General features: G+C 49.4%; 1 protein-coding gene across 1 annotated transcript; it reads left to right on the top strand.

Moving 5' to 3' along the window:
* The first annotated feature begins 215 nt into the window (after positions 1-215).
* On the top strand, positions 216-9,106 carry FZD4 (frizzled class receptor 4). The gene is made up of 2 exons (XM_068976599.1): positions 216-506; positions 2,671-9,106. Exons 1-2 carry the CDS (start codon positions 216-218, stop codon positions 3,997-3,999), a joined length of 1,620 nt encoding a protein of 539 aa, XP_068832700.1. The 3' UTR covers positions 4,000-9,106.
* Positions 9,107-14,679: the final 5,573 nt, after the last annotated feature.

Genomic DNA, 14,679 nt, shown 5'->3' with positions numbered 1-14,679 from the left:
CTCCGGCCCCGGCTCGCGGCGTCTAGTGCCCCCACGCAGTCGGGCGCAGCTGCGGGAGAACCGGCCGCTACCCCTCCGCCCCGTCGTCGTCGCCCTTGGCGCCTTATCGCCCTCTCCCCGGAGCCGGGAGCAGCGCGGGCGGCCGGCGGCCCCGTGCAAACTGGGGGTGTCTGCTGGAGCAGCCCTCCGCGCCGCCGCCGCCCCCGGCTCTGGCCATGGCCTGGCGGGGCGCAGGGCCGCGCGTCCTGGGGGGCCCCGGGGGCGTCGGGCTCAGTCCGCGGCGGCTGCTGCTGCTGCTGCTGCTACTGCTCGTGGGGCCGGCGCGGGGCTTCGGGGACGAGGAGGAGAGGCGCTGCGACCCCATCCGCATCTCCATGTGCCAGAACCTGGGCTACAACGTGACCAAGATGCCCAACCTGGTAGGGCACGAGCTGCAGACGGACGCCGAGCTGCAGCTGACCACCTTCACGCCGCTCATCCAGTACGGCTGCTCCAGCCAGCTGCAGGTGGGCGCCCTCTCCCCGGGCGGGACCCCTGGGGCAGGGGGACGCCTCCGAGCCCCGGACTCACTCCCCGGGGCCCTGGCCAGGTCGAGCCCCTTGTGCCCTTCCTAGGTCTCAAGGAACGATATCTATCCGGGAAAAGTGATTTCCATCCCCACCCCCACTTTGCTGTCCCTCTTCAGGGACTGGAGGCCAAAACGTTGTGTAAGTCATCTGGCCTGCGAAAGAACCCGCTCTGCACCCCGCCCTTCCGTCTTTCTCCTCTGCCCACCCGTGTCTGGCCAAGCCCCTAACCCCAGCGGAGCTGAGAGTTATCTTTGCCAAGGATTCTGGCCGCCGCTGCTCGGTGGGCGAGTCCTCCGCGCTGCAGCCAGTTGCAGCTAAGACTTGGAAAGGAGTGATAAGGCGACACGGAATTTCTGCTCTCCCGCCGACCTCCTTTCTCCCCCGTATTTTTTGGGTGTGTTATTAAATGCAACACCCCTGGCCCATTTTCTGCAGAATGGCCCCTCGCGGTGTCTTGCATGATTGTAGAGGTCATGCACGGAGGAATGGTTGCGCTGGCTTGAGTTCCTTCTTATCCTCAGCGTTAAGGGCAGGTTTAGTACCTGGAGGGGGAGAAGGCATCACCTGGGGAAGAGGTGATAGTAGGGTCAAGCTCCAGAAGGTCGCTTGTATATTGGAAGTTTTTTTTTTTTTCTTTTTTCCCAGTCATTAAAAATATTAAAGCTTATGTAGTCATATAGAAAATGTTCTTCCTAACATAATAAGTGAAGAAAGAATTTGTATACACGGGTGATTATAATCTTACCACAACGACAAGTTCACTGAAAGAAAAAAAAGAACTGGAAGGAAACTTTAAAAAATGTTAACATTGGTTGTGTTTCTGCTGGAAAGGCTATGAGTGATTTTTAGAAATTTGAAAAGAAAGAACTGGTGGGTTGGGGGAGGAGTGGAGGGGAATAGAGGACAGTTCTATAGTTATCCAGGCTGAAAGTTTTGGAAATCTGTGGTTCTGGTTGTAACTTCTAAGAGAGAAACAGGCAGACAATTGACTTAATAGGTGCATGTTTTTACATAGGTCATTTGAAAAGTTGGATGGCGGTTTCAGAAGGATGGTTGGGATTAGACCTGTTGCTGGTGAAATGTCCCTGTGGAAGTGTCAGGATTTTAGAACTAGGTTATGAAAGCTTAGGAAAATAATTCTCGAGCTCTCAGTTTGGAAACAACACATATCCTGACACCAGTGGCAATTTTGTTGGCAAAACAGCTTTTCAGGGATATATATTTTTAATTACATGTATCCTGGGGAGGCAGCCAAGCTGTTTTGAAGGGCAGGACCAGATCCCTTTACATGCTGGAAAATAGTTACTTGTAACTCTAGACTTCATAGACAACATCTGTAAGGAGCCAGGCAGACTGTTTATCAATGCTGGAGGAATTGAGGACAGCAACTGGACTCTCCCCTGCTGGTATTGCAGTTTCAGGGTCTGAACATTTGTATTTTCCTATTGTGCTTCATTATTATTCATTGAGGAAACCTGGCCAAACAAAGCCCCTGATACCCAGAGATTTCAACTTGCTTCTCATCCTTGGGTTTAACAGTGTCTCAGTGAGGACATTTTCAATATGAGACTGGTTGAAAAATAATTTGGGGGAATAAAATAGAGATAGGAGAGACTATTAACATGATAAAAGCCGGATCTCCGTTTTTTTTGGAATATTTATTTTTATGGTAATAATGAAATGGGGATAAAAATAAAGCACCCCATCACCCAGAGAACTGAGTCAGACTGATTAGTCTGTTCAGCTCTTTCAAATAGTAGCTGAAAGGGGAGGGAGGCTCAAAGTCAGCTCTTTAAGGTTTATTTCCCTAAGTGTTGTGCAAAAGGGGATTATGTAATGCTTTGGGTCCCTTTTATATATTTATTTATCTATGTTCTCCTGGAAGGGGTTTAACTAGACCCAGAAGAAGAAAAAGGTGTAAGTGATGGATTATTAGGCAAGCTCATTTGTGGTCAGAGTCAACAGTCAGATACCCCTATAGACCGATTTAAAAGTTGATATGGACTTTGCCCAGAAGCAAGTCAGATTTGTGCAAGCCTTCGGTCAGACTTCCATGTCAACTGTCACTGTTTTCTTTGTTCGTTTCATGACTTTTTTCCAGTTCTTCCTTTGTTCCGTGTATGTGCCCATGTGCACAGAGAAGGTCAACATCCCCATCGGGCCCTGCGGCGGGATGTGCCTTTCAGTCAAGAGACGCTGCGAGCCTGTGCTGAAGGAGTTTGGCTTTGCCTGGCCGGAGAGCCTAAACTGCAGCAAATTCCCGCCCCAGAACGACCACAACCACATGTGCATGGAAGGGCCAGGTGATGAGGAAGTGCCCTTGCCTCACAAAACCCCCATTCAGCCTGGGGAAGAGTGCCACTCCGTGGGAACCAACTCGGATCAGTACATCTGGGTGAAAAGGAGCCTGAACTGCGTTCTCAAGTGTGGCTATGATGCTGGCTTGTACAACCGCTCAGCCAAGGAGTTCACCGACGTCTGGATGGCTGTGTGGGCCAGCCTGTGCTTCATCTCCACCGCCTTCACTGTGCTCACCTTCCTGATCGATTCTTCCAGGTTTTCCTACCCGGAGCGCCCCATCATCTTTCTCAGTATGTGCTATAATATTTATAGCATTGCTTATATTGTCAGGCTGACTGTAGGCCGGGAAAGGATATCCTGCGATTTTGAAGAGGCAGCAGAACCTGTTCTCATTCAAGAAGGCCTTAAGAACACAGGATGTGCAATCATTTTCTTGCTGATGTACTTTTTTGGAATGGCCAGTTCCATCTGGTGGGTTATTCTGACACTCACTTGGTTTTTGGCAGCGGGACTCAAATGGGGTCATGAAGCCATCGAAATGCACAGCTCATATTTCCACATCGCAGCCTGGGCCATCCCCGCGGTGAAAACCATTGTCATCTTGATTATGAGACTGGTGGATGCAGATGAGCTGACTGGCCTGTGCTACGTGGGGAACCAGAACCTGGATGCGCTCACGGGCTTTGTGGTGGCCCCACTGTTCACTTACCTGGTGATTGGGACTTTGTTCATTGCTGCGGGGCTGGTGGCCTTGTTCAAAATTCGGTCGAATCTTCAAAAGGATGGGACGAAGACAGACAAGCTGGAAAGGCTGATGGTGAAGATCGGGGTCTTCTCGGTCCTGTACACAGTGCCTGCAACCTGCGTGATTGCCTGTTATTTCTATGAAATCTCCAACTGGGCTCTCTTCCGGTATTCCGCAGATGACTCCAACATGGCGGTGGAAATGTTGAAAATCTTTATGTCTTTGCTGGTGGGCATCACTTCGGGCATGTGGATTTGGTCTGCCAAAACTCTGCACACGTGGCAGAAGTGTTCCAACAGATTGGTGAATTCTGGGAAGGTAAAGAGAGAGAAAAGAGGGAATGGTTGGGTGAAGCCTGGGAGAGGCAATGAGACTGTGGTATAAGGCTAGCCAGCCTCCACGCTTTCCAGGGGGAATGCCAGCATTGGGGTGCAAGTGCTACTAAAAAGCTTCATGCAGTGAATCTCAGTTTGAACAAACTAGCAACACTTCAGTAACCACCCCCCGCCCCCCAATAATCCACCACCACTCTCCCACTGCTGCCCATCCCCCAGCATCATAAAACTAGTGATTTCACTGCAGACTTTGGAATGATCCAAAATGGAAAAGCCAGTAAGAGGCTTTCAAAGCTGTGAAAAATCAAAACATTGATCACTTGAGCAGGTCGCAGCTTGGAGCGTGGAGGTCCTCCCGAGATTCCAGGAAGTCCAGGGGATGCTCCTTTTCCCTGCAGGGTGGGATTTGAGCTGTGAGTAGGCAACTTACAGGGAGAAAGATTAACTTTTTTTTTAACCCTTTAAAAGTTTTAAATACTAACTGGGTCTTTCAGACAGCAAAGCAATCTATAAACACTGGAAACAGTGGGTTCAGAGAAGTGTTACAAGAGTTTTATAGTTTGGCTGATCTAACATAAACATTTCTGTGGTGCACTGTCTGCTGTTTGGAACTTTGTGGATTGCTCTCCCAAGAGGTGGTGTCAGAATCTTTCAGTGCCTTTGTCGTAAAACAGAATTGTTTGAACAAACAAAAGTACTGTACAAACACACATGAGGTATCCCGCGGATTTTTCTTCTCTCTCTCCCTCTTAAATTTCAACAGCTCCCTACTAGACCGCTGCTGTTTTCTCCATTTTACATTAATGACTCAAAATAGGTATTTTTATAGGAATGTTTGCACTGCAGCAGGTCTAATGAGGGGGGAAAGGAAGGGCGATTCACTTTCTTGACAATCACTTAATTCAGAGGAAAATGAGATCTACCAAGTCGACCTACCTTACCCACCCCAGAGACCGATTGCATTGAGCACCAGGGACTTAATATATTTTACTTCGAGTGATTGTATCTATGCAGACGCCAGTCTGGAAGAGCTAAAACGTTACGTTTCTTGGCAACTTTGCATTCACACAGATTAACTGTATAATTTGTGTGTCCATTACAATTAAAAGCACATTCTTGGACCATGACTTAATAGTTACTCAACTGACTTTAAAACTATGGTCAGCTTGCATTCTCAGAATGATAGTGCCTTTTTTTTTCTCTTTGGCATAAGAATGTTATCAGAGTCTTGTCTACTTGGCACAATGGAGACTTTTTCAATTTTGTAAAGGGAGCTAAGGACAACTAATCCAACTATTTGGTGCATAATTGTTTCCTAGTAATTGGCAAGGGCTCCGTATAAGATTTCACTGGAGGCAGTGTGGCCTGGAGTATTTATATGGTGCTTAATGAATCTCCAGAATACCAGCCAGGAGCTTGATTGGTTTGTAGGGAATAAAGTGTAGACCATATGAAATGAACTGCAAACTCTTACAGCACAGGTCTTAATTGTATTTTGCAGGGGTATCCAGAGCTTTTAAAATGTATGCTTTATATTCCTTGCAAGAGGGTACCCTCTAGCAGCCTCTCAAAAGTTGCAGTTCTTTTAAAGTTGTAACTGGCAACTCAACCCCCTGAGGTCTTCTGATCACCAGATCTTTGGGACAGATTGATGTAACAGGTTGCTGTCCTTGAAGTTCATCTCGGTCTTTGCTTTAGCAACTTTGGGATGATTATTTATTTATCCCTGCCCACCCCCCCACCCCCCCACTTTAAAACAGGTAGGAAAGCTCTTTTATACCATTTCTTGTGGAAAAATGTTTCCAGGGACTCAAAATTGCAAATAGGAATTCAGATTCTGGAAATAAGCATGTCTTTGTTTGTTTGAGCTTCATGCCCCTAGTTTGACATTTTCCTTTCTTCTCTCTCTGTTCTGGTGTGGTTCTCGAACTGAGATGAAGATGTGCGTAAGGACTGTTGCCTGTTTTGGAAGGCAAAGTCTTGGGGTTTCATGCACAGATGCTAAGTGGGCACTGGTGGCCCCCACTGTGTGTCCTGGGCCTGAGTACCTTGGCTGGACTCTGGGTCAGGGCTCCAGGAGCATGAGAAATGCTCCCCAGAAGGGCCAGTTGAACTCCATCTACGACTGCATTGCCCCTGAAACGTAGAATGTGAACTCCCTTTGCTGCTCGCAGACGGTTCCCATAGCTGGCCGGGGCCCTGGAGTGTGCACCCAGGGGCAAAGCCTGCCCTTACTCACGCTCCTCTCCAGTGTCTTGGGAGTTGCTCGGAGACTCTGGCCCAGGAAAGGGAAGAAGGACCGTGCAGGGGTTTGCAATGCAATTCTCTTTGTAATGTTTCAGTGACTGGGTGACCGAGACAAGCATCCTAGCAGAGGGCCAGCCGTAGAGAGGGTGCTCCATGTTTATGAATGATGAAATAGTGACAGGAAGGGTACTTGGGTGAACCTGGATGCCCAACTTCTGGAGCTTTCTGGGTTGTAGAATGTCTCTTCCGTAAGTCTCTTGCCTTCTCGGGGGAAGTATATTTGATCGGAACTGGCCATTGGCACACATTGGCAGTGTCACAGGCTTATAGGTTGTTCCTTTCACATTCTAGACCTTGGAGGGTGTTTACGGTTTTGGGAAAGGAGCTTTGTGGCTAAAGAGTTAGTTATCAGTTACCTTGAAGTGAGTTATCATCACCTCTTAAATTGGTATTGGTTTAAAAAAAAAAGTTAATTATCAGCACATTTATTGAATGCCAGCTGTGTGTCACGCCCTGTGTTAGGCACCTTAAGGGACGTCAGGGAGGATCAACTCTGTTCCTCTAACCAATCCTACCTGGTTCTGCTGAACTTTGCCGTTGGTTTCAGAAGGAGCAGGGGCTGCTGAATTGCCACCTGTTTCACCATCTCCATCCCATAAACCTCTTCCTGGGTCTTTCCAACTTTAACCCATCTCTCAGCACTCCCAGGGTTCTTTGCAAATTGATGTCCAGGGGTTTTGCCAGAAAGCATCAATTCTGTTACAGGACAGTCTCTATGGAAACCTCCCCGGACGATCATGAGCCTTGGCTCCATCTAATGTGGCTTCCGGGGCAGGCCGTTCAGGGCTCGGGGTTTTCTAGTGACTCGCGCGTGCACGCTAAGTCACTTCTGTCGTGTCTGACTCTTTGCGACTCCATGGACTGTAGCCCACCAGGCTCCTCTGCCCAAAAGGATTCTCCAGGCAAGGATACCAGAGTGGGTTGCCATGCCCTCATCCAAGAGATCTTCCCAACCCAGGGTTCAAACCCGAATCTCCTGCATTGGAGGCAGATTCTTTACCACTGAGCCACCCGGGAAACCAACCTAGTGACTCACACAGGTGAATTTGAGGACAGCAGCTTGCTAGGGAAAAGGTTAGGGTTCTTCCTCCTTCTCAGAAATCCAGGAGAAGTAGGTATATAATTGTAACTTCCTACAAAATCCCTTGGCCTCGAAAAGGCCCAAGGGCACCTCTGTCAGCTTCCTCTCTGGCAGGCTCCTTTCTCCTCTTCCTTAAGGGCTGCACCTCAGGCCAGAGGAACCTGGGCAGAGTGAAGCTGACCAGAACCGCCTGATGCAGTGTTGGTTGAGTCATATCCTTTTTCCTCTGTGGAGACCCGTTTCCTGGTCCCTGAGACTGCTCCTGATCTGGCAGCTTGCTCAGGGACCTCAGCCAGGAGAAGGAGGGACACTCATTTGTTTCCCCGAGATGCTCTCTGACTTTGCTTTCCCCTGGCCCTCTGTCTCCTGCATCTCCCAAACCTGGACCCCAGGAAGCATCTGTGTCTGGGTTCTGACACCACCAGCACCCCAGCTCTGTCCTCTCTGCCCTGCCCTGCTCAGCCTCCTGGCCACTGAATTCAGTGTTGAGAACCCAGCTGAGACCTGAGGGTGTAAAGAGGGACCCCGCAGCCTCAGCCCTGGAAGGCAGACTCGCTGGAGATTTCACCCAGGTGTGCACATGCCCGCCGGCTGCCAGTGACAGGACCACCGCCGCAGCTGGAAGAGGGCTATAGAGTGCCCCCTGGAAGGAGCCCCCAGAGTTGATCTACGTCCTGAATTGCATTCCGTGATGGGGGAAGTTGGAGAGAATTGCTGTCCCAGCCAATTTTGTCACGTCTTTGGACGCTCCACTGTTCTTTTTGCCTCTTTACTGTACTTGGGCTCAGAGTCCCCACCTGGGTTTGTATTAATCTGGCTAGGGACCTGGGTGCTCATCTTTCTCCAGGGCCTAAGTCGTAGATCTTGGAAACTCCTTGCAGAGCATTTTGCTCCTACCAAGGATCAGATCCCAGAGCCTTAAATAATGGATTTTGCTGCACTGTGGCCTCGGCAGAGCTGTCTGCTGCCACCTCTTCTCCTCGTGTGTGCAGTGATGCCCACTGGGCGTTACCTGGAGGGAAGTACACCCCGGAGCCCCCTCACCCACCCTGACAGGCCTCTACCCCGCGGGAAACCCACTTGCTGTTTCTGTTTCTGATTTACCTTGCTTCCCTTCTTCTTCTTTGCACCAACAAATCCCCAGTATCCACCCAGGCAACTTGTTGAGGACCTGCTTGGGGACCCACGAGCCATGTCCTCCAAGCTTATGGAGCTCCCTGATGGCCCACAGTATTCAGTATACGACCTCTGTCATCGCAGCAGGCTTCTTCGGAGGCTGCGAGCGCCCCTTCCCCCTGGAACCTGGGCCCTTCTGTCCTCCCACCATCCTGCCGAGGACTCGGGCCGGCCTGGCTGGGGCCTTTGGGAAGGCAATACTGATGTCTCTCCCGGTGGGGCATCTGGGTGGCCCTGAATTTCTTCCTACCTCACAGGGATGTTGTGAGACTTCAGACGAGAGGAGGACAAAGGTTCCTTGAGCTCTTGGTAGGAAAGGTGGAGTGAGTATCAGGTGTGATCTAGACAGAGATGAAATTCCGCCTGCTTGTGCGGCGGACAAGCTCGTGTTGTGTGGCCTTTCTCGGTCCCCCGGCCACCCGCAGCCCCAGCCCCCTTGAGGCCAACCTGAGGGACTTTCAGATGTTCGACATTAGAGGTACCAGCAAACCCCTACGACGCGCCCTGAATGAATTGCTGAGCGTCAGAAGAAATGGACCCGGCTATTGAGGATGTACAAACGTATGCATTGATGTCTGTACTGTAAATTTCTAATTTATCACTGTACAAAAAAAAAATAAACTTTGCTATTTAATTTTTGTATTAAAGGAAAATAAAGTTTTGTTTATTAGCTAGTGTGTAATTTGGCCTCTTCCTGCAGGTGTCTGAAAGCCCCTGGGAAGCACACTTACCCAGAAGGGAGAAATAAAGAACTGGGTTTGCAGGGCAGAGGCACAGCCTTGTCTTCTTTTTGCTGATGCAATTTTCCCCCATGGGATTTCTCCTGGGTCAGCCAACCCTCTGAGGTCCAAGGTCAACAGAATCCATCACTGCTGTGGTCATTGGTAACTCTCAAGAGGTCACATGATGCTTCGGATGTGACTCAAGTTCTCACTGTCACTCCATCACACCCCATTTTGGCATTTTCAATACACATGACCATTTTTACACACCTTCTCAGTCCCTTTGGCTTAATGTTGCAGCCTGAAAAAAGTTTTCTTATCATTGCTAGAGTTCAGGCCACTTGAAAAGGGGAAAGGGAGCTTTTTTTTAACTTCAAATTTTTTGAAAAAAAAAAAACACCCTTTTTTTTTTTCTGGTTACACAATGGTTCTGTGTTGTGTAATCGACATGGGAGTATGTCACGTCAGTCAGCCAGGAAAATGACTTCTTCAGCTAATTTTATAAGTTGGGTGGTCTGTGTCCCCATAGCCAGAAAAGTCATCAGACAAAGCAAATTCAAGGCCTTTGTCAAGACATTGCCATGGGAGCAGGCAATATTATGGACCACACAGGGAAGGGGAGTCATAGCCATCGATTGGAGATGCTGTTGAGGTCCCTGAGGAGAACGTTGGCCCTTTTGGTTTACCTTTAAATTTCTTTCCACCCTTCGGTTTTACCTGAACACCACCCTGCTTTGCTGTGCATAGAAAGCCCAGGGAGCAAGAATCTGCAATGCTCTTCTCCTTCACTGCAGATTGCTCTTGTACTTTCAAGTCCAACTGTACCTGAAGGGAGGCATGTAATTTAAATTCTCTTCCCTGGAAGACAGGCTGTGTGTCTCATTTCATTACCTACTCATTATGTAGTTACGATGTTAGGGAAAAGTCAACACAATCTGGGGTGAATTCACCATAATCCCTTGCACTGGTACAAACCCTTTCTGGATAGAAAATGCTTTTATTTACATGATTTCATTTTATGCTCATGTCACCTTGGAGGTAAGCAAGATGGGTGGGCACTACCTTGCTTTAGAGATGAGAACTGAAACTTAGGGCAAGGGACTTACGGAGGGGACCGCTGTAGGTGAGTTGCCTGTTGGCCAGCCAGGCTCTCTCCTGCTTAGCCCAGGGTTTTGTTTTCATTCTATTGGGTTTGCCAAAAAATTCTGGGATTTCCCTATAATGTTATGGGGAAGCCTGGACGAACTTTTTGGCCAACCCAATACAGTGAGTTGTGAGTTGAATCGTGTCTGCCCCAAAGACACACTGAAGTCCTAACACTCTTTACCTATGAATGAGTTTCTTTGGAAATAGGGTCTTTGCAGTTGTAATCAAGATCAGCTCATACTAGATGCATGCCTGTGTGTTAAGTCACTTCATTCATGTCTGACTCTTTGCAACCCCGGGGACTGTAGCCCACCAGGCTCCTGTGTCCATGGAGTTTTCCAGGCAAGAATACTGGAGTGGGTGCCATTTCCTCCTCCAGGGGATCTTCCCAACCCAGGGATCGAACCCAGGTCTCCTGCTTGGCAGGTGGGTTCTTCAGCACTGAGCCACGTGGGAAGCCCCATTCCTCTGATGTCCTTACTGCAGATAGTTCACTGAGAATGGATAAATGTTTTGGCAGGCAACTCAATAACGAGAGCTGGCCATGAGCTTCTGTTGTTTAAGGATTATGTAGGTGATCACTCTGGTAAGTTTATCTGTAAGCTGGACACCTCTAGAATAAACTCCAGGATCCCGGACACTCAACCGACCTGAACCGGTCTTAGCCGCTCTCCCCGTCCACCCGCCCCTGATGGGAGCTCCGTATGCTGGGCCGGGACCTTGGCTGGAATGTGGCCCAAGGGTTTTTAGCATTTCTGTCCTGAGAACTGATTTTTTCTCTTTCCCATTTTAGCTTTCACATGCAATCATAATTTTAAAGTTGAGCAGACTCTTGACTAAAGAGGTCAGCCTTGGCCTCCTGTCTTCAGAGTTGCTGCGAACAGAAATAAACCACACTCTGAGAAGGGCGTTGCCCTCTGCTCGGTTTTCCTTCATGCAGCTGGGGTGTAGGACTGGGAACATCTTCGTAAATGTTTTGAAAAGATTGGACCTGCAAAGATTTAGTCCAAAAAGTTTTCAAAACGAGACCCTGGTCCCACCCGAAATTCCCAGAGTTGGGAATTTTCCTTCTGACCTTTTCCTTCTGTTTCATCCTTAAAGAGAAGAGAACCCAAGGATTCATCTGCTCTCAGGCAAAGGCTTCCAACTTCCCAAACTCCCTGGGAGAAAGAATAAAAAGTAAGATTTATGACATTTCACATCAACTGGCTGATTTTCATCAACTTTCCACATGGCTTCCCTTAAGCCCCCGATGTGGTTTTCGCCCAAGAGCCTGATGAATCTCACAGATAACCCACATTATCAATGCCTATCTCTTTAAGAGATGAAATGATTGGCTATCTACCTTTTCCAAGATGCCAAAGGACTGCATCATTTCACTCGAGAGGAGCTAAGTGTAGAGTGCAAAGCACTGAGACGGGTGAGAAGTCACAGAGGAAAACCTGTCCGAGTTGCATCGCTTTCCGTACACGGCCTTGCCTTTTCTGTGGGTGTCTCCCTTCATCTGCAAGGTCTCCTCTCTCGTTCAACAAGGCCGTGTCTAGTCTTCCTTCGACGCTGAGATCTTAGGTCACCTATCCTGGGAAGACGTCCCCGAACTTCCAGCTCGCCACTTCCTGCCTCCTTTGGCTTCTTCTTTTTAATATTCGTTTATTTGGCTGCTCTGGGGTTTAGCTCCAGCACCCAGGATCTTGCATTGCTGCACACAGAACTCAGCTGTGTCACGTGGGATCCAGTTCCCTAACCCGGAGTCGAACCTGGGCCCACCCGCGTTGGGAAGGCAGAGTCTGGACCACCAGGGAAGCCCCACTGCCATTGCTTCTTACCACCGGTAAGTTTAAGCCTCTGTGCTTTCAACTCTGGGATCCTCGATTGTACTGTTTGTTACAGTCTATTGATGTATCCATCTCTCCACCAGAATGAGCAACCCGATGATGACTCTGAGCACCCAAGGGTGCCCACCCGCGTGTCCTCAGGGCCTAGCAAGTGTTTCGAAAATGTCCGTGGAGAGACTAAGAAAGGTAGGGTAGAAGAAGATGGTGTTTTATCTTGTTAGGTGGGGGCTTTGTTGACAGATGTGGCCAGCATGGGAAAGAAAACCAAAGGTAACAAGAGGCATCACATAGGCCGAAGCATCTGGAAAAAAGCTTGGGGGTAGTGGCAGAACCCTGCAGCCGTTGGTTCTGACACTGGTCACCTACCCGCTGTGTTGCTTGTTGGCGTCTTTCTTCCCTCTTTTTTCTCTCCTTCTCCCCACCCCCCCACGCCCAGCCCCCAACAAATATTTGCTGAGTGCCTACTATATACAGAATCCTGGGGTTGGCTGAGGAAGGGAGAGAGGGAGTGATTGTCGAAAACCGCAAAGACAAGGTCCAACTCCGAGTCCAAAAGTACAGATGATGAAACAGAGAAAGAATCCATCTGTTATTAACAAGCTTAAAATTCCAAACCTGGAAAAACAAATCCTCTGTTGCTTAGTAAATATTTGTGGAGTAGCTGAACAAGGGTCCAGCCCCAAGATAACTAAGGCACAACTTTTCCCTCCAGAAGTTCACGGCAACAAACCACATGCCCTCCGTACCTGGTAAAGGTTCCGGACCCACTAAGGGATCACAGCTACTACTCATTATGTAATTTCTTCCTAGTCTGAGTCCTGGGGCTTTGTTTGTTTAGTGTGGGTGCTGCAGCTTCTAAGGACTGAGTGCAACGGAAAAGCATTTTCTAAGCCATTGTCATCCCATTTGACCCCCTAAAGGACACCTCGTCCTCAACAGGTAAGTGTGTAGGGAGGGGGCAGGAAGCAGGCAGAGTCCAGGCACCCTGACTTCTCTAAAACTTGGTCTGCTCATCAAAACCACCCCCTGTTCAAACTGTAAAAAAACAGGGGACTTTCCTGGCAGTCCAGTGGTGAAGACTTCACCTTCCAGTTCACCAGGCACAGGTTCGACCCCTGGTCAGGGAGCTACGATCCCACGTGCCTCAGCACCCTAAACACCCCAAAACATAAAGCAGAAGCACAATTTAAGTGAATTCCATAAAGACTTTAAAAATCAAAAAATCTTTCTCAAAAAATGTAAAAAATAAAAATCAAAACTCACAAAGTGGCATCAGAGGCATTTCGCCGTTGGACCATGCCTCCTCTGAACATCTTCGTTGGCGCACGTGATTTATGATACCTGCACCCAGAAGGTGGTGTGTGTAGCTGTGTCTGCCTTGTGCCCTGTGGGATCCCTCTCTTGCTTCTCTCATGCCATAGTTCTACGAATGCAGAGTCTGCTCTACAGAATTGAAGACAAGCACGCAGTCACCCTCCGTCTCCTCGTCTGCCCAGAGTGAGAGGGAGAGAGGTGTGAAGAAACTAGGCGGCGGGATGCCTGTGGGGAGGTGCGGGCAGTTCGGCGGCGTAACTGGAGCCCGAGCTCCTGGGAGCAGGAGGGAGGGTGGACTTGGGCCGAGTTAGGAAAGGCCTCGGAGGTTGCGCCGTCTCCTCGCCGGGCACAGGGAGGTAGCGAGGGTTTGGGCAGGGGAGGGTGTCTCACGGAGTTCTCCCTGGCTGCCTCGGGGGGCCTGGGCTGGAGACAAGGCCGGGATGGGTGGGGAGAGGGGCAGACAGACCAGTTTGAGAGACCGTGAAGGCCTCAGCGAAGAAGGTAGCAGAGACCTGGAAAGGAGAGGGCGATTTTCAGAGAAACGGGCGACAGACCGCGTCCTCCTCGGCACGATTCAATGAGCCGAATCTGTGCTTTCTAAACGGCCTGTGCTGCAGAGGCCCGTTTGCTCCGGACACTTGATACAGCACACTCCTACGTTGCAAGTCCCAGATAAATAATGACTTGAAGGAATCACACCAGGGCTGCGGCCCGTCGCACCCCGGGGAGCTGGGGTTTCCCCGAGGAGACGGACTCCCTCCGAGTCTGCAGGTCAGCGTGCCACCATCCGTCGGGGGCTGGAAGGGCCAGGGGCCCTGGGAGGTGGGGACTGCGTTGAGCTGTTTATGTCGTCTTCAGCCGCCCCACCACCTCTTTTGGACTCGGAGTTTCCTATCGAGACTATAGCTGCTACAAATTCCACAGGAAAGGCTTCACTAAGTATAAACACCAACTTAATCCCACTCACGTTTCCCATCTAGATCTTGTTTCTTGACAGTTTTCTCTGCGGGCTACTGTGATCACTAAAAAAGAAGTCTGGACTGCCAGCCAGATCCACAGCAAAAGGTGTCATCAGCACACACCTTTTCCCTAGGCCTCTTCCTTTTAAATCAGAAATTCTGTATAATATTTTCCATCAGTGAAAGAGA

This window comes from Capricornis sumatraensis, chromosome 8 (assembly GCF_032405125.1).
Source record: "Capricornis sumatraensis isolate serow.1 chromosome 8, serow.2, whole genome shotgun sequence".
Lineage (NCBI taxonomy): Eukaryota > Metazoa > Chordata > Mammalia > Artiodactyla > Bovidae > Capricornis > Capricornis sumatraensis.
Note: the sequence above shows the minus strand (reverse complement) of the source record. Positions and strands in the feature narration are given on the sequence as shown.